The sequence below is a fragment of the Elaeis guineensis genome, chromosome 1 (assembly GCF_000442705.2).
Source record: "Elaeis guineensis isolate ETL-2024a chromosome 1, EG11, whole genome shotgun sequence".
Classification (NCBI taxonomy): domain Eukaryota; kingdom Viridiplantae; phylum Streptophyta; class Magnoliopsida; order Arecales; family Arecaceae; genus Elaeis; species Elaeis guineensis.
In genome coordinates, this window is record NC_025993.2 from 161,914,030 (window position 1) to 161,933,707 (window position 19,678).

General features: G+C 43.5%; 1 protein-coding gene across 2 annotated transcripts; it reads right to left on the minus strand.

Moving 5' to 3' along the window:
• Positions 1 to 11,979: 11,979 nt before the first annotated feature.
• LOC105039447 (GTP 3',8-cyclase, mitochondrial) lies at positions 11,980 to 16,153 on the minus strand. Of its 2 annotated transcripts, none has more exons than XR_012135674.1 (7): positions 15,946 to 16,153; positions 15,628 to 15,695; positions 14,062 to 14,700; positions 13,666 to 13,838; positions 13,321 to 13,526; positions 12,230 to 12,298; positions 11,980 to 12,064 (listed from the first exon to the last, which is right to left on the minus strand). XR_012135674.1 is itself a non-coding variant. In XM_010915592.3 (7 exons), the coding sequence occupies exons 2-7, from the start codon at positions 15,688 to 15,690 to the stop codon at positions 11,981 to 11,983; spliced, it is 1,215 nt and encodes a 404-aa protein (XP_010913894.2). In that variant the 5' UTR covers positions 15,691 to 15,695; positions 15,946 to 16,150; the 3' UTR covers position 11,980. The 2 variants fall into 2 exon arrangements, 1 of the variants encoding a protein (XP_010913894.2); XM_010915592.3 differs by having other exon boundaries at positions 13,321 to 13,512; positions 13,671 to 13,838; positions 15,946 to 16,150.
• Positions 16,154 to 19,678: the final 3,525 nt, after the last annotated feature.

Here is a 19,678-nt window from a genome sequence, read left to right on the forward strand (position 1 = left end):
TGCTCGGATGGCGCATGCCGAGGATCGTCTTTATTTTCTCAGGGTTGGCCTCGATCCCTCTCTGAGAAACGAAGAATCCGAGAAACTTCCCTGAGGTCACCCCGAAAGCACATTTGATCGGGTTGAGCTTCATTCGGTGTCGTCGAAGGGTGCGAAAGGTCTCCTCGAGATCCTGAACGGGGTCCGGGATCTGCGCGCTTTTCACCAGCATGTCGTCCACGTACACCTCCATGTTGCGCCCGATCTAGTCTTTGAAGACCTTATTGACGAGTCGCTGGTAGGTGGCACCGGCGTTCTTCAGTCCGAAGGGCATCACCCGATAACAGTAGAGGCCCTTGGGAGTCACGAACGCGGTGTGCTCCTCGTCTTCAGGTGCCATCTGAATCTGGTTGTACCCGGCGAAGGCATCCATGAAGCTGAGCAGTCGAAATCCGGACGTCGCATCCACCAGCTGGTCGATCTTCGGAAGTGGGAAGCTATCCTTCGGGTAGGCTCGGTTCAGGTCGGTGTAGTCGATGCAGATCCTCCACTTTCGTTGGCTTTTTTGACCATGACAACATTGGCGAGCCAATCGGGATACGTGGATTCTCGAATGAAGCCTGCTTCGAGTAGCTTGTCCACTTCTTCGTCGATGGCCCTCTGCCTCTCTGGGGCGAAGGACCTTTTCTTCTGCCTCACCGGCTTCATCGTCGGGTCGATGTTGAGTCGGTGAGTTATTGTTTCTGGGGGGATGCCCGACATATCTGCTGCCGACCAAGCAAATATGTCGGCATTGGCCGTCAGCAGCTCTGTCAGTCGGCGTCGTTCGGTGTCGGGCAATTGAGACCCGACCCAAACTTTCCTGTCGGGATTTTCTCCTATCGGGATCGCCTCGAGCTGCTCGGCCGGCGAACCCCGTTCTTCCTCCTCCCGCTGGTCCAGCTTGTCGATCGTCAGAGAACCCCTCGACTCGTCGCTTTGAGCGGAGATTTGGAAGCATCGTCGGGCGAGCTGTTGATCTCCGCGCATCTCCCCGATTCCGTTTTTGGTCGGAAACCGAACAAGGAGATGGTACGTCGAGACGATTGCCTTGAGGGCATTCAATCCGGGTCGTCCAAGTATGGCGTTGTAGGCCGAAGGAACTCGGACAACCGCGAAAGCGAGGGAGACCGTGCTTTGCCGTGCTTCGGTGCCGACCGTCACGGGCAGGGTAATTTCTCCCTCTGTCATGACAGCGTCTCCGGCAAAGCCGATCAGGGGCACAGGGACCCTCTTAAGTCGGTCAGTTGACAGTCGCATTCGGGAGAAGGTCGAGTAAAACAAAACATTTGTCGAACTTCCATTATCAACAAAAATTCGTTTTATATCATAATTCGCTATTGTCGCCGACACAACAACGGCATCGTCGTGGGGAGTTTGGATGCCCCGAACGTCGTCCTCCGTGAAGGTGATTACGTCGTCCGGGCGTGGCCTTTTCGTCGGCTCTCCTCCTGCAGACGTCCCCGAGCCCAGCCGCTTGGAGATCATGTTGATGACTCCGGCCGTCGGCTGGTTGGTCGCCGCCTCTTCAGTTGGCTGGGGGCGTCGATCGGCGACTGGTTGGGTCGGCAGACCCTTCCGGAATTTTTTGAGGTACCCCCGGCGGATGAGAGCTTCAATCTCATCCTTCAACTGGATGCACCGCTCGGTGTCGTGGTCGTGGCTTCGGTGGAACCGGCAGTACTTCCGACGGTCGAGGCCTTTTGCCTTCAGAGGCGGGGGCCGTCGCAGGTATTCCTCCCCCTCGATCTCCATCAGGATCTGCGCACGGGGAGCGGAGAGAGGAGTGTAGGAGTCGTACTTGGGGCGTGCCGGCCTCGGAGTCTGCTGCCGGGGTGGCTTTTGGATTCGTCGGGGCGGTGAGACCCGACTGTCGGTCGGGGGCCTGCTGGGTTCGGCGGGCTCCCGACCTTTCCTCCGCTTCTCTTTCGGGCCTCTGGGCTCGGCCAAGCGTCGGTCGGACGCTCCTTCGTCCGCGCGCATATACTTGTATGCACGCTCCAGTAGCTCGGCGTAAGTCCGATGGAGGGTCTTGTCCAGAGAATAAGTGAATCGGGATGCCCTCAGGCCCCGCTTCATGGCTGAGACAGCCATGTCTTCGTTGAGGTCCCGGACCTCGAGCGTGGCCGCATTGAATCGCGCCACGAAGTGTCGGAGCATCTCGTTTTCCCCCTGCTTGAGGGAGAAAAGGCTGTCCGACGTTCGCGGCGGCTTTCGGCTGGTGCTGAAATGGGCCACGAACGAGTGCTCGAGCTGTCCGAAGGAATGGATACTTCCCGATCGGAGACCGGAGTACCAGGCCCGGGCAGCCTTGCGGAGTGTGGCGGGGAAGCCGATGCAAAAAAGAGCGTCGGTTGCCCCTTGGATCGTCATGAGAGCTTTATAGCTCTCGAGGTGGTCGACTGGGTCGGTGGAGCCGTCGTACGGCTCCACGTGCGGCATTTTGAACCGACTGGGAATCGGCTCGTCGAGGACCAGTCGGGAGAGAGGTTGGGCGGTCCGGAAGTCGACGTCGTTCGAAGACTTCTGGCCGTCCATCTGCAACTGGGCGAGTCGGCGGTCGATTTCCTCAAACCGTCGCTCGTAGTCGTCCGCTCGTCGATGCTGGGAGACCCCAGGAGTGGAGTCTCCGGAAGATTCTGAGAGGGAGGCCGACGGTGTGCGCGGCCGTTTCTCCTTCCTTGCCCGTTCCAACGGAGAAGAAGAGGGCCGTCGGGACCGTCGGTCGTCGCGCCATGGTCGTCCCTCCTCCTCTCCGTGGGAGCGCTATTGGGGGCGCTCGCATGGAGGCGACAGGGATCGGCGCGGTCGTCGGCGGCTGCTCCTAGAAGGCATAGGTCGGGCCGCCGGTTGCTGCTGGAGGCTCTTGACTGCGTCGGTCAGTACGGTCATCTGCCGTACGATGGCCGCAATCTGGGCCTCCGTGGTCACTGCAGGGCGCGGAGAGCTAGGCTCCGCCGCCGGTGGTGGCGGGGAGGCCTCTTCCCGACGGGAAGAGCGCCTTGCCGACCCAGTGATTCTCGATCGTTGAGCTCTTGTCTTTGTCATGCTGTCCCCTACCTGGCGCGCCAATCTGTTGCGGCCAATCGCCTCGTCGTCCGATCGTCGGGAAGCGTGCACCTGCAAAATGAAGTCCGCACTGACCGGAGGCGACTCCGGCGGGGACCCTCCGACGGTCAAGTCAGAGAGGTGACTGGGCAACAGTGAAATGTAGACAGAGAGCTCTTATCGAGAGAGAGAGAGAGAGAGAGAGAAGCGAGCCTGCATTTTTGGGAGAGACGGAGCGGATCCCCCTTTGCACTGTTGCCTTCTCCGGTTTATATAGTGGAGCACGGTATGGCGCCGTCATTAATGGCGCGGACAAGTGAGGAACTGTCAACTCACTGTGGACTGTCAGGGTCGCCGTGAAAATGTCATGTCGCCGTGTGGCTGTCCAATCACCAGGGTTGACAATGCCCTCGGCGGGACAATGCCCCTAGGTAACCGCGCCGCATGTCCGTGTCAGAGCTGACAAGGTCTGGCGGCTGTACGGCGGTTGGAGGAGCCGACCGACCCAAAGTCGGTAGCCAGCTGAGTGGTGTCGGCCCCCCGTTGGTCAACGAGCCTTCCGTGAGTCGGCCATCGGACCTCAGGGTTCAGTCGGTCGGGGAAAGGTGCGCCCGACGTATCCTCAGTCGGTCGTGAGCCGATAATTAGCCAGTGATGGCATCCGTCAGTCGGTCGCCCCGACCGACGATCGGTCGGTCTGTCGGCCAGTCGGAGTTGTCCGTCGGAGTCGGTCGGGCCGTCAGTCGGCCGGTCGGGCCGTTAGTCGGTCGGGCCGCCAGTCGGTCGGGCCGTTAGTCGGTCGGGCCGCCAGTCGATCGGGCCGCCAGTCGGTCGATCGGGCCGTTAGTCGGTCGGGCCGTTAGTCGGTCGGGCCGCCAGTCGGTCGGGCCGTTAGTCGATCGGTCGGAGGGTATCCCCAACAGTTCTGAAAACAAGAAATTAGTGTAGATGCAACAGCAACACCTTGTATGCTCTATTGTTAGATAAGCGATTGTTTCCAGAGTTAAACTACTGTTCTCATTATTTGCCATTCATGCTCCGAGATCATGGGGCCTGTGGACGTGGGTGCTGGAGGCCCATCCAACCTTGTAGGAACATCTGGAGTGCCAGCAGAATCCCTTATGATCCAAAAGGAAAGAACAAGACCTAAATAAACAATGCCATTGGGTTGTTATTAGCAGCTAATTAAGAAAAAAAACACAAAATAAAAGCTAAGCTCTTGATGAAAATAAACAATTTCCACACCATGATCAAACATGAAAACATGGGACCCTATTTTACTTCATAAAAAAAGAGAAACCAAACTACCAAAAAAAAAAAAAGAAAAGAAAAAAAGAAAAAAAAGAAGACAAACCCAACTAAGGTTTTCTAATATATAAACATTTAGCAGAAAAAGTGGCAAGCACAAGATTCGATACCTGTTATAGAAATACATAGGATGAATGAATCCATCATTTCTTAATGATCTTTAAATTTACGGCCATGGGATTTCTTCAATATTATCCAATTTGTAATTACAAATTGAATGCAAGTAACGACTCATGAAGTAGTAACTTCCCAAGTCTTAATGGTTAAGCACTGATGATACCTGCACGAGAATGAAGTACCTCTTTCGATAAGTTAAAACAGCATATCAAGAGAGAAACAAATGGCCCAAATCAACCATCGAAGTTGATGTGCCTTGTAGGAGAGCTCACTAAAACTGACATACATTGAACCAAATCCATAGATGAACTTGATATGCCAAATTTGCAGCTAGTTGAACATGCAGGAGTGCTAGCTAAAAATTGTCATTTGCATCAAACATGCACAAATTGCTTGTGAGCATGTTGAGATGGGTAGTTCATGTGGAGAAGACTTGAGTTTCATGTTTTATTTTAATGAAATTTAATTGTTGTTCTGTTGACCTGTAATTTGCCATAAAAGAAAACCAGAAAGAACCAGTTTCTGCTTGGAAAATTCTATTTGAAGAAGCTCACTGCTGCATCATAAGATAGCATAAAATAAAGAACATACCAACATCTCTTCCTCTAAGCATGAAATCTGAACAGCCTCTGCAAAGTTCCACCCGTAAAACACAGATAACAGGAATTCAGCAGTTACTCCTGACTTAAATTACTGGAATCCTGGGAATCTAAAAGAATATAAGATGTTTCAGTGAGCCATAACATCAAGATGATCGAGTCCCAGAAATGATGTGTCGCATCTTTAGGTAGAGATTTGATTTTGAGAATCGATTTTAGAAGAAGCTTTCCCATTCCACTGAACAACGAATTTGCAAGGAACGGCATAAAATTTGCGAAACTATCCCATTCCCGCATCTCAAGAATCCCAAGAGAAGGGTGCAAAAAGAGCAAGAGAAATGAACCCACGGCGAGCAGAAGCCATTTCGTGGCGAACAGCTGCCCCATACTCCTTGGCTAGCTCGTGGAGGGACCCTGGAACGTCTGTTGCTGAGCCATCGGCCTCCACCTTCCGAAGCCGCCGTCGAATCGCCGCCGGAGGAATCCGGCGGTCTGGCGGTTCTATAGGATGGAACAGTAGGAGGGGAGGGAGGCGGGAAGGAGAGGTGGACCGGAAGACCCCGAGAGCGGCAGCCATGTATTCGCAGGCAAGAATCGCAACCCTAGCTTCTTTAAACCCTATTCCCGGCGGCCAAGGGGAGGGCAGTCCATGAGCAGCAATGTAGCGTCTCTTTTCGGTGCTCAAAAGTACATGAAGAAACGAAAATTATGTTCCAAAGTCCGGAACGGGATGCCTTCATAAGCGGGCGATCTATCACCTCCTGGCCATCCAAAAATTTATACATGGCCTACATCGAGATCTAATTTATTGGGGGCTTAACGACGATCAAACTAGATATAAAATAAATAATAATAAATAAATTAGTATTTTATTTATTAACTTTTTAAATTTTGATTTTAAATAGATGGATCGGTTGGATCATCGATTGCATGGAGAATCAAACTTTGCCATCCTGCTCAATGGTGCCCAACAAATTTTTCATTGACAGTTAAGTTGTACCAAGATTACCCTCTATCTTCTATCTGTTTATTTTATATGCTGACGTTCTTTTTCGGACTTGAGACAATCCAAAGTTGGTGCTGGAGCCCTACTGGCCTGCCTCTGTATCTACCCCTTTCGCACCTCCTTTTGCAGATGATTGCCTTCTAAATAATTGGGCCTCAATTAGTAATGCAGGATGCTTCATAGCCATCATTGAGGCCTACTGCTATTTTTTTGGATAGCTTGTTAATCTACAAAAGTCCACTGCACTCTTCTCCCCAAGACGAAGCCTCAAGTGAAGCAGGAATCCGGGAGAGATTGGGGATTCAGGATCAGAGTAGGACCTAGATTTACCTTGGAGTTCCCATCACTGGAAGGCGCCTTTAGAGGGCAGACTACAGGCCCATGGAGCAGCAGGTTCTAGACCAGCTTGAGGGCTGGCTGCCAGCCCCTTTCCATGCTGGGCAAAACGATGCTTCTGAGATTGGTTTCGAGCTCTATTCCGCATATCTCTTGGCGAACATGATTGTATAGAGTGCCTCTCTCAGATGTTTGGAGCAGCGGTTCTGAAGCTTCCTAGGAGCTTTAGGCATGATAGCCGGAGGATCAACTTGCTATCCTGGGAGGTCATCTGCCAGCCTCTGGAGGACAGGGGACTGGGGATCCCTTCTCTTTTTTGTGAAGAGAGAGACCTCTATCACCAGACATGCTGTCAGATTACTCACCCAACTGAGGTATTTGGGAGCAGGATCATGAGCGCCCGTTATGGGACATGGAGTCAGAGATCTGAGGTCCAACTAGCTCAGGGTTGCTCCTTAATTCATCTAAAAGAAGATTTGTGCTCGTGCCCCTACTGCTTGATCTGGTTAGATGGGTGATTGGCGATGGAAGGTCAGTAGATGTTAGTCAGGATGCCTGGATCTCCAGCCTGCCCTTGCCCATTGGTCGACTTTTGTCAGCACGGAGATCGACGATCAATTTCAGGTGTGTGAGTTGATTCTGACAATGGGAGGGGTTGGAAAGCATAGGATGTTGCCTGCATATTCGGTGGTTTGCTTGCCGATCAGATCCTTGCTATTCCGATATCGACCCACTACTGCAAGACTTGAGGATATGGGGCCGCTCCTGTTGTCCCAGATGCCCACGAGGGACCTGTTCGAAAGATATAGGCCTGCGACAAGTTTCAAGATTAAAAGTGCCTGGATCTGGAGAGTGGCTGCTCACCCCAGGATGTAGCTCTTTTGTGAAAGGTTGTCTGGGACCAGCTCCCAACATGGGTGTGCTTAGGGGCAGGGACATGGAGATCCCAACGTTCTGCCCTATCTACAGACTGGAGGAGGAGTCGACAGAACACGTCTTTCTATGCTGTCCGAGGGTGAGATTGATTTAGAGGTAGATGGGTGGATCTCCAACCTTTGGATGGGAGGTTCGTGGATGTCAGCCAGGATGCCTAGATCTCCAGCCTACCCCTTGCCCGTTGGCCGACTTTTATCAACATAGAGATCGATGACCAGCTTCAGGTGTGCGAGTTGATCTCTAACGATGGGAGGGGTTAGAAAGCATAGAATGTTACCCATATGTTCAGTGATTTGCTTGCCGATCAGATCCTCACTATTCAGATACCGGTCCACCACTATCAGGATTGGAGGGTGTGGGGCTGCTCCTGTTGTCCAGAGTGCCCATGAGGGATTTGTCCAAGAGATATAGCATGTGACGAATTCCAAGATCGAGGGTGTCTGGATTTGGAGAGTGACTGTCACTTAGGGTGAGGCTCTTTCTCTGGAAGATGCCTGAGATTGGCCCCTAACGTAGGTGGTGCTTAGGGCAGGGCATGGAGATCCAATGTTTTGCCCTATCTGCGGGGCTGGAGGACGAGTCGACGGAGCACGCCCTTCTGTGCTGTCAAGGGCAAGATTGATTTGGAGGTAGATGGGTAGCTAGCTGTAATAGACTAGCAGTGGTTCCTGGCTTGGCCACTTTTTAGAAGTGATCCATCGATGTACTACTGAGGGATGACTTTTGCTTTGAGGAGAAGGGTGGTGTATGTCGCCCACCAGATCTGACTCTCCAGGAACAGGTTAGTCTTCGAAACTGGGGTGGTGTCTGCTAGATGGGCGCTCGAGAGAGCCTTGTTCTGGCCGTGGAGTATAGCGATTCGATGCTACCGATCCTCTCTTTGACATCTCCGAGTCTTGAGACTCTCTTGCTACTTCTGCAGCAAGTTGAAGGGCTATCCTCATGTCTTGGGAACCTCATTTTTGGAGTTTGTCAAGGTTAACTTCGACGGCAATGTCAAAATAGCGAAGATGGCTTAGGATATGTTATCTGAGGGTCGGATGCCAGAATGCTTACGGCAGGGGGTTGCATCTCTTTGGACCCATCATCCTTGGAGCAGAGTTCTATGCCGCTTCGTTAGGCATCATCTGTGCAGGAGTTGCGAACAGAGCGAATCGTCATTAAGGATAACTCTATGATCGTGATTAGCTAGATCCAGGATGAGATAATGCACATGGACAATCATCCACTCCTCTAGGACATTCGGCTATGCATTCATGATTGCACGGTGGTGTCGGCTCAACATTATCTATCAAGAGACGAACAGCACCACCAACTGGATCGCTTCCTATGTAGCAGAGCATATCAGCGACTAGATCTAGCATCCGGATCAAACCTGTCCGTGGTCTTATAGAATAATTTATTTTCTAATCTTATGGGTGCCCTCACACTAAATTGATGTGAGTACCCGCTTATAACCAAAAAAAAAAAAAATTGCATCTATCTATTGTAGTGGATTCAGAGTTTCTTTCATCGAGTATCGTATGAGTTAAAAGATAGCCCACTGTGTTGTGTCGCGAACTGTTTCCATAGTGTTTGCAAGCCAATTCACTGCAAGGATGGCTATCTTGTTTGTGGAAGAGATTAGTTACATGATACATTCGACATGCAGATACTTAAATTGTGCCAAACCACATCAGACTACAATGAAGTGTTTTAAACCACAGCTACCTCAACCATAACCCTCACCACCGAGTACCTGTGTGAAATCCCAAAAAAAAAATTCATGCAATGTTGCAGGGATCAGCCTGAATCAGGTGAATGATCAACCCAATAATGCTTTAGCTCCTAGAAAGCACCTCCTTCAATGTCAAAGCTTTGATCTGAAACATTAATGCTGTAACATAGGCTACTTTGAGACAATTAGCACGTTTCTCATGACCCATCAAACCGACACTATAGTGCTGCTGTGCAGGCAACAAGAGATCCATTGGAAGTCAACTATCTAGGCAATATAAATTCTGATCTCATTGAGCCAAGAAGAACTACCAGTGCTCCATAGCTGACCATACTGTGAAAGGCAGCCCGAACAGATCAATTGATGGGTATAGAATAACTCATCACAGGGTGTTGCAATCTGAATACATTAATTCTCCCATAAGCAGAACAAGAAGCACATCCAATACCCAATATGGAAGCATCATACAAATGTATATAACTGACCATACAACAGGGCACCCTGATATCAATTATCATCATCTTCCATGTTACATACAAAAAAATTACATCCTTGTTATTAAGAAAATAAACAGCATGACACAAACAAATGACATTAACAAGTATGCTTCTACTCGGATGCCGCCGAAATTCACTTCCAAAGTTGAGCCTGGGCATGACAAAACACTTTCTACTTTCGAACCCCACAAACCAATTCAAAGTAGCAAATTGATCCTTCACTATTCTTTTTCTGTGGCAATTAAAAAAAATCACATCATTAGAATTTTTTCATTATGGTTTAAAACAATGTAAATAATATAAGAGTAGACATCAAAACAACCACCCCTCTCTCACACCATTAGGTCAGTATCAAACACCAGCCAACAATGTAAAAAATAGAAGAGTAGACATCAAAACAACCACCCCTCTCTCACATCGTTAGGTCAGTACCAACTATTTGATAAGGCTTTGATATATAAAAGATGTCATGGGCAAACTTGGGGTTTATTATAATAGATTTGCAAAACCAAATTCCAAAGTTTCAAAATCCCGATGTACTGGAAATTTAACAAAGAAGATGCTACAAAATGTTTGAGATGAACCACCTCCACTTTAACATTTCCGGGACCAAAAATTGCATCTCTGTTGGTGATAACCAGGAAGCATGAAAGAACAAAGTATTCAAGCAAAGTCTGTGTTAAAGTTGCATAAAAAGTTGACTCATAATATGCATGACCAGATTGCTTTGCCCGAATTTATGGTGGAGATAAGAAATAAACATGTAAAGGCAAATTGCTTCACATATATATATATCCTGATTCCCAACACATTGACAAATTCAGAACAAAATTACCAGTGCAGAAGTTCCGAGATCATGAAAAGACTGGGATATTGTAGAAGATTAAAATATAGAAAATACAGAGAATGGAGATAGATTACATGTTCTCACAGTCATTTCAAAGTAATGTATTCCAGTAATGTATTCAAGGAATTCTAAAAGAATTCTGGAACAATTTCTGATCAAAAAAAGGAAAAGTGTTTCATCAAGACAGAAAGGAATCATGAAAAAATTAATAATAAAATAATTAGTATTCTTATAAGATTTCATATAAACTAGAAAATATTGAGGGCAAGGTTTCAAACCCATTAATGAGGACTACCATTTTGCTTGAGAAAAATGAAATATAGAAATTAGTGCTGCCAGAAACAGCTTGCATAAAACTATTCAAATTCTAGGGAAACCTATAGCATGTAGAGTTAAATGTGAGCATGCAAGATCAGTCTGAACAAAAGACTTAAAATGCATCTGATGTCATTCACATTCCTATTAGTTCTATAAGTCGGTAAAAGCGTTTAATTCCCATGTTAGTTTCCATGCAATGGAAAGAATCAGTGTTTTAAAAGGCAGCAGCAGGATGTGCGCTATCCAAGGACCACAAGGTGCATATCAGTATGCGGACCACACATGCCAGTATACTGGCTATTGTTATTCTTAAACTATTAAAACATAAATGTAATATATTAAGTATAATAATAAAAACAATAATGATAGTGATATTTTTTGGATGCATAATGACAACATTAATAATAATTATAACTAACAAGTAACAATTATACTTGGTGCTTAGTTCCACTATTGTAGGGTCTGAGGAGGGTCAGATGTATGCAGCTTTGCCTTTGCATGCAAAAAAAAGCTAATTCTGTGTTTCAAACCTGTGACCTCTTGGATACGATGCAACCTTAGCATTGGACTAAGGCTCACCCTCTACCTTTATAGCAATAACTATAAAATTATTAACATTCTAGTATTAGGCCCACCTGAAGCCTGCATCAAACCATCAGCTAGAACCCGCTTCCCCTGCTTGGGCCCACATAATATTGGGCTATATATGTGACTCCAAAATATGAAGTGCGCTCACATACAATACTAAGCATGCTGTATATGCGGCTGCATAGTGCATACTACCAAGTGGACCGCCCTTTCACTCCCTTGCAGTAAGATTGGAGATAGTAACTGCATATAGGCAATGTTGGTGCAGTTAAGGGACGGCACATGCATATGCAGGCGCATATGCAGTAACATCTGGCACTTTTTAAAATAGTCGAAAGAATATACAATTTTTGGGAAAAGTATAGACATGTATGTCCCCCAGATACAGTTTACAGATGATTGTACAAATTTTGTAGGTAAAATGGAACTTCCTACATCACCCATGATCTGGAGATATATTTCAGAAGGACGGAATTATATTTAAGTGGTTATATATGATCTGCATATAATGTGCATGACTATTATAAATGTCTGCCAGGAAATGTTACCAGACAATTTTTGGATCATCTTCCTTTCGATACAACATGAACAAGACATGAGAAACAACAAATGCATAATTAAAGAGTTTGATCTGGACAAAATACCTCAGCCACCAATATGTATCATTGGCCTATTTGCTGTCTTTGCTATGTCAAACATCCCAGCATGTGCAGCTTTCTTCCTCTTTACCTGAGTAAAATGAAACTGCACTTTTAAGCATCATATTATGAGCTGGAAACTATCAAATAAGCCAAACCAATGAGGCTTTTATTAGTTTCCATACTGCTATTGAGATAATTATAAAATGGGCATGCACATCAGTAAATACAATGAGAAACCAAAACTTATGCATACCGCGGCCCCAATTATTTCCTTTAATACAAGATTGTCCTGACCAGCTCGTAGGGGATCTCTTAAACTTACCTACAAGTCACAAATACGAATAATGTTTTTAAACATTCACCAAGGGGAGTTTATAACTCCTACATACATTATGGCAAAGCATGTAGAGCAGGTGTACAAATCTAAACACTTCATCAACCTACTCTTGGAGCCAAAGAAGGAGGGTTTTATAGTATCAGACATTAATATTCATCTGACAATAATATATTTTGCAAACCAAAAATAAACCAGGGGCGATGCAACTATGGAAGCAACAAAAAAGCAGTACTAGGGAAAAAACCCAGAAAGGATAGTACCAGATCTGAATGGTTTGTAAAATGGACAGACAAGCATGATTTGTGTAACTGCACTCCTATGATTGCAACAGCAAATAAGCCTTTGAATGACGTTAACATGTCTAGAAATCTGGTCAAATCTAGCCCCGATATAGGCCTGAAGTTGAATTTTCTTTGTGTTATTCAGATGCAACCATGTGGGTTTTATGGGCTTTCAAAGCCTATGTACTGTTTATGCTCGTCAGATACTTGCACTGACCTTCATCTTCTGGTACATAGATGGTGACATAGACCTGTAGTACTCAAATTGGTCATGCTTGTTTCCAGTTACTGAATTAATTATTTGATTTGGGGCAGTTATCTTACTGCATAATTGAGTTCATTCAAATAATCAAATGATTAACCTAATCCAAGAACTCTGAATATTAAGCTATGGTGCATTTCTGAGATAAAATTAGGCCTATCAGTGATGCAAGTTTGAAAAGGGTGGTTAATGCCTGTCCTAGTATCAGACAATACCATTTATAAATAAAGGAATAAATCAGCTACCAAGTGTATATGAGATTGCGAACTCGCATGATCTTACCTTTGTGGTATTTCTTTTTGAGAACATCTTTCCAGTATTTCTCAACATAATAGTATCATAACACAGCAAGAAATTGAAAGGCAGAATCAACGGAAGATGCTAGAGAGAACTATCAAATGTATTGAGATCATTCTGTATGTTATATGTAAAAGGTACAACATACATACAAGAAGTAAGCATACCTCTGATGGACCAAAAAGGCATACTTTAAAGTTCCCATCAGCTAAGAGCCGCAATCTATTGCAACCAGAACAAAAATGTTCGGTCATTGATGTAATAAAGGAGACAGTTCCACAATGTCCATCTATCTTGAAATTCTTTGCTGTATCTGTAGTATGATCCTGAAGCCTCTTTACATCCTTGAATCGTTGCCGCTGCTCCAGACAAACTAAAGGATATAATTTTCTATCTTGTTATGTGAATATGGAGCACATAAATGTGCACAAGCATACAAAGCGCCACACACGTGCTTGTATAAGCAAATATCCTAATAATCAAAGCTACAGTGCGTCTGTCAAGAGTTCTACCTTACCACTCTATCCAACATCTCTGCATAGGGAACCAACTTTTTTATATTCCAAACATTTCCATCAAACGGCATGAACTCAATAAATCGAACATTGATTGGCTTTTCTCTTGTCAACTCGACAAAATCACAAATCTCATCATCATTTATTCCACGCATTACAACACAATTCACCTGGTACAAACAAATACAACAAAAATTTAAACTTATGTTGTGGGAAAACATCAAAAAAAGAACAAGGAAAACAGACAGAAATGATATTCCATGTGAGTAAATATACCAGTTAAAGAAGCTAAAACGACTGAGAAACTTCAAAGAATAACACAATGCTGGTACACAGCATATCAGGAAATAAGCAATAAAACAACAGCAAAAATATCAGCGAAAAGGCACATACTTTAACAGGATTATATCCCAGCTCAATAGCAGCATTTATTGATTCCATAACCCTTCCATGCCCTTTACGCCTAGTCATGAACTCAAATTTTGCTGGAACTAACGTATCCAAACTAATGTTTATTGCATTGAGCCCACATTCTTTCAATTTGGGAAGTTTCTTTGCAAGTACAATCCCATTAGTGGTCATAGCAAGTGTTTTTAGTCCTTTCAAGTTGGAAAGATGTAAACATATCCCTTCAATGTCCTTCCTAATGGTCGGCTCTCCCCCTGTCAACCTAATCTTATCCACCCCTTCACTGACAAAAAGCTCCGCAAGTCGAATGATTTCGTCATGAGTTAGGAGCTCAGGACTGGGTATCAGCTCAACACCGTCAGCTGGCATACAGTACTGACACCTAAGGTTGCATCGTTCTGTCAATGAGATCCTCAAATAGTTGTGGAATCTCCCAAAAGAATCAATTAGCATATCAGCGGAGGCATTATCTTTCGGTGGTGGTTCAGACCAAGTAGCACATGAAGTTGCATATGCCATTGTCCTGTAACAGCTTGGAATATCACGACTGGAACTGCATCCATATCTGGTTCTGGATGAGAAGAAACTGGTGATACAACCAATTCCGTATCTACATGCACCAACCTGATCACAAGATTCTACAAGTCAATATCATTAGTGTAAAAATCCCTTATTTTAGTCATAAAAAGCACGCAAAAACCAGGACGCCAGAGAACTTCTAACAGAAACATAAAACTAAAATATATCACAATTTAGGAAAAAAAACAAACGGTGTATGATCCCATCTGCTAAAGGATGCATTTATCACACTGTGAAAACTACAATCATGATGTTTGTGCGAATGATGCTTTTTTTTAAGGGGATAAAGAACTGCATGATTATAAAATTCATAATGAACTGGTAAAATCATTCATCCGTAAAAGAGTATCTTTATACAAAAGCAAGGCAACAATCTAACATCTGCAATGCACTAAGTCTTAGCAGAAGTTTTTGGGGAGATGCGAACGATAGAAATTTGGAACAAACAATAAGCACTTCATAAGTCAACAAAAAGTGAGAAAATTTCAATTTAACTGATAATATAATTTAAAACAAAGAAAAATATGAATCGCAAGATAAATTGACGAACAAACAAAAACAACAAAGATGGACAGCATATCATAGAAAGCACCGATGAAGCAGACAGACCTAACTAAAACGACAAAGTTTCATCGGTATACCGTCCGAAAAATTGGAATCCAGCTTTTGCATTGTTTTTCCCCTTTGTTCGGTAAGAAACTTTTCCACTTTCCAGTGCCAGCATGGAGCCCAATTATATTATCCACAAAATTCTATTTTGACAAACATATATATCATCCACAAATTTCAAACCCAAATATGGGCAAAGGGGGAAAAAAAGTAAGACAGTTCTGACAGAACGAGCCGTAACGCTCGAATTAGGCGTACAGCAAACGACGTATTTGCCAAAATAGAATTTACTTATAAATTATCAATTAAGAATTGAAAAAAAAAAACAAGGAAGAAGAAGAAGATCTAGATGTTTCAAATCACCAAATCATTCGATCGCCGAGAACCCAACCACCCCCTGATCTCTGAGACGCATCGTGGCATCATCAATTCTGAGAAAAGAATACATATATTTTTAAATAAAATGAGTAAGAGATGAAACAAAATAAACAGAGTTTAATTCAAAGATTAACAGACCCGATTCCCATCATGAATCCACATAAATAAAATATCAAACAATTCATGGGCAAGAAATAAGTCAGCCCGCTACTCCATGTTACAAGTTAAAATACAAAACAAAGCCCTTTGGCCCCGCTATTCCTGCTACCAAGTCCAAATACAAAACTAGGGGAGCGGAAGTACCTCTGTGGATACTAGAATTCTTGTTCGAGGCTCCAAGGAATTACCAAGAAAAGTTCGAAAACCCTGCTCCTTGAGCGGAACCCACAGATGGATATATACAGGAAGCCCCGGACCCGGATGGAGGACAAATCTGGAACAGTTTAGGAAGGTGTCCTGAACCTTCACGACTTCTCTTTCAGGACTCGGTTTTTTTCTGTTTGGTTGCAGGGAAAGGGCGGAAGAATGTACGGTCTTAAGAAAAAAAAAAGTATTCTCATAAAAATAATTTTTAATATTTTCTTTAAAAAATAAAATTTTAATTTTTTAATTAAACAATTAAAATTATTTTTTAAAAAAATATTTTAAAATTATATATAATTTTTTTATTAAAAATATAATAAATAATTTATACAGTTTTGATGTCCAACCAAATATAAAACATTCTGAAGCACATTATTTTTAGATCAACTAAACATATCAAACCACTCTACCGGATTATCATATTTCATTCTCAAAAAAATATTTGAATAATTTTTTTTTTCGACGGATCAAAGGAGTCCTCAATTTAAAGTAACATTATATAGTCATCTGCCATGAGCAGATATTTAATCTATACGATTTTTTTTGTTTTATAAGAATACAAATTGGTATTAGTTGCAACTTATTTGTTACACGTGCTGGTAGCTAGATATTACGCACTAATGTCTTGTGATGGATTGGGTTTGACAAAATAAGCTTGTATATATTTTATATAATTTATCATCAAAATTACTTGAACATGAATTAAATGACCGTATATGTATATTCAAAATTTTACCGATGATATTAGCAAAATGCGGCAAGACCACATGTTAGTCAAAATGTGCTGGTCTTGGAAATTTTTTATCTTGGTCACGTATTGCTGGAAAAGTTGAAGTACTATTACTAAGGATCGAACATAAATCCATCCAACTTGCCCAAGTTGCATTGTGTAGGGGGCAGTCGTTCGCTGTGTTCACATTCTTCCTCTACATTATGGCCCATGGTTTTCCGAGGTCCTCGTTGTACGGATGCTGGTCCACCACGTCTCTCGTGGAGCCAGCTATGCAAACGCCAAGGATCGTTTTTGATAAGCGTCTCCGGTCTTGCCTTCCAATTTAAAAATGTGTGCATGATGGGTGTCTAGCATAGAACATGAATGCATGCAAGGAGAATTACAAAGTCCAATGATATTAAATTGTGGATTGGAGCGTCATTGCATACATCTTGAGCATAGAGAGTTGCATAAGAAATTGCATACATTTGTCACATATGTACTGTCGGCATTTTAATATCATGTGCCGCTGAGGTTTCCATTGACCTGAATTAATATATGGCTATTGCAATCAATGTATATGACCATACAACGGCATGGAGCCTCATAAATTAACAAACTCCCCTTGAGAGCTTCAGTTATATAACACCAAAACTTAAAACTTTTTCAATAAGACCCTAAAACTTAATTTTTTGTGCAATATACCCCACCATTCTTCGAGGATAAGTCATTAGTAGTGAGCTCAGACGGACTATTGAGCTACGACGAATAATAAGTTTTGGGATATAATTGAAAAAATTTTAAAATTTGAGATTAAAATGTTTCTCGCCAAAACTTAATATTTTATTTTGGTGTTTCGGCTAATGGATAAAGATTGCTTGAATTGCTAATTTTATGAGAGCGGTGCTTCTATATTTTTTATTGATATTATACTATATCATGTTTTTGATCAAACACGGCATGGTTAACCTTATTAAACAGCTCTTAATTATATAAGAGTACGCTGTTCAACCGCATTTCAAATGCAGTTGATGCAAGTAAATTTCATGGCATAGAGCCCTGGCACCACAGGTAGGGGCACTTGCATGGTTTGTAAATAGATATATAGGGTAAAGGTCTATGTCGAGACTTTTGACAAGCACATTCTTCCCCTTGGGTTATTTTTACTCCTCCCTCTCTTAATTGTCCACTGTCATTATGCAAGATTTCTGATTACAAAATTTTGACACATACGGCACATCTTTACCAATTATAAATGGCTCTAGTCCTCTAATTGATCAAGAAGAGGAAGGTCGCAGAGAATTTAAGATTTTCTCTTTTTTTTGCGAGCAAGATTTGGAAGCTAAATTTGGAATTCTAAATTTCTCATCTAAATTTGTAATCACATAAGATGCATGGAACATTTGATGAGAGGCATCTCCTTAAAGTTCGCGTCATATATGCGCCAGTTCCCGCTAAAGAATACCAAAATTTGATAAATAAATAAATATAAAGAAAACCAAGTTATTTAATAGAAAGTTGCAGCTAGTTGAGCAATCATGTCAGAAACCGACCGACCACTTCTCAAAAGCGGAGATTCGAAGAAGGTTCCACCATGATTTTTCTCCATCTATGTGAAAAGGTATTCTTTGGTTCGAGAGAAAGGAATAGAATCCATGTCATGCTCTTTTTATAGTGTGTCCTTTAAAAAAGCTTGTAATCTTCATAAAAAGAAGTATGTAATGGATGTAAGATGGATAGCCATGTCTATATTCGAAACTATTTTGATGGATATTTGCAACCTCACGGGACTAAACTACTAGAAGACTTCATTCGAACCGACAGCGATATTAAAGCTAATCGTGGTAGATATGTCATTTGCCCCGCTTAAAAAAAATAACTTACATCCATAATGGATAAAGAGAATTAATCCATATTTTCCGGCTAGCACCAACCCGACCTGGTTGCATATTGTGAACTCGCCCATAATTTAACCCATGGACTTTATAGAGTGAGTTCAGAATATATGAAACCAGGTTGAGTTTTGACTCATAGTTTCTCCAGACTTCGAGTTGACGCGACCCGTGAAGTATGAGTACCGGTAGCGGCTTTAGCAGTATATATGACGTTATGAGCGTACGTTTAAGTTATGAAAATCTACGTCTACTGTCCTGTAAGGAAGTTTTTTGATGCTCTTCGAACGGCATGCGGACCTTATTCAGCGGACGCATCTTTGAGATGAGAACGATTAATTTGCTAGTTATCGGATGAGACTACCTGAGGTCAACAATGTCTAAACAAATTCATGGTAAAAAAATTAGTCAAAATGATCTTTTGAAAAGGTTTTGGAACGAACAATAGCGATCTTCGAACAGAAATGGAGGCTTACCCCACACCACTCAGAGGGAGCACCTCCGATCGACGGGAAAGATGCAATGCTTGTTTCGGCACCGCAGGGATGTTTGGTCACCAATGGGGGGACTTCTGCAACCCGGCCATTTAGGCTGCCATCTGGATGGTCCATCACAGCTTTTTATTTATCATTCGCATACCCACATGCGCAACAATAAAGGAAAAAGAAGAACAAGGAAACAGTTTTAACGGGCCCAGGTGCTACGTTCTGCACTGGAACGTACCCAGTAACGTAATTAACGCAGCTACTGAAATTTTCAGTTGCGTCGTGTCTGACATGGAGGCCAATCGTAGCTAACAGCCACATCAGTCAACCTATAGACATTGTCAATGGACTGTCTATAAAAATAGAATCACAAGCAGAGATCATTAGTTGATTTCCTTGGCCGTACCGTTCTGCAAGAAACTAGTTGATGCTCTACGAGATACCGGACAGTTTCCACATTATGCTCTGAGAAAAATGAAAATAACGTCATGGCGTCATACGCCCAATCTGGATTTTACATGGAACAATTTATTTTGACAAATAAAGGCCAACAGAAGTGATCCGATAGCAACAAATCCATCATG

Excerpts from the sequence above, each read along its gene's own strand:
- LOC105039447 (XM_010915592.3), bottom strand. The coding sequence starts at position 15,690 with ATGATGCCACGATGCGTCTCAGAGATCAGGGGGTGGTTGGGTTCTCGG. Across the intron at positions 14,701-15,627 it reads CTCGGCGATCGAATGATTTG|GTTGGTGCATGTAGATACGG; the intron begins GTGATTTGAAAC and ends TCTTGTGATCAG. Across the intron at positions 13,839-14,061 it reads TGGGATATAATCCTGTTAAA|GTGAATTGTGTTGTAATGCG; the intron begins GTATGTGCCTTT and ends TGTTTGTACCAG.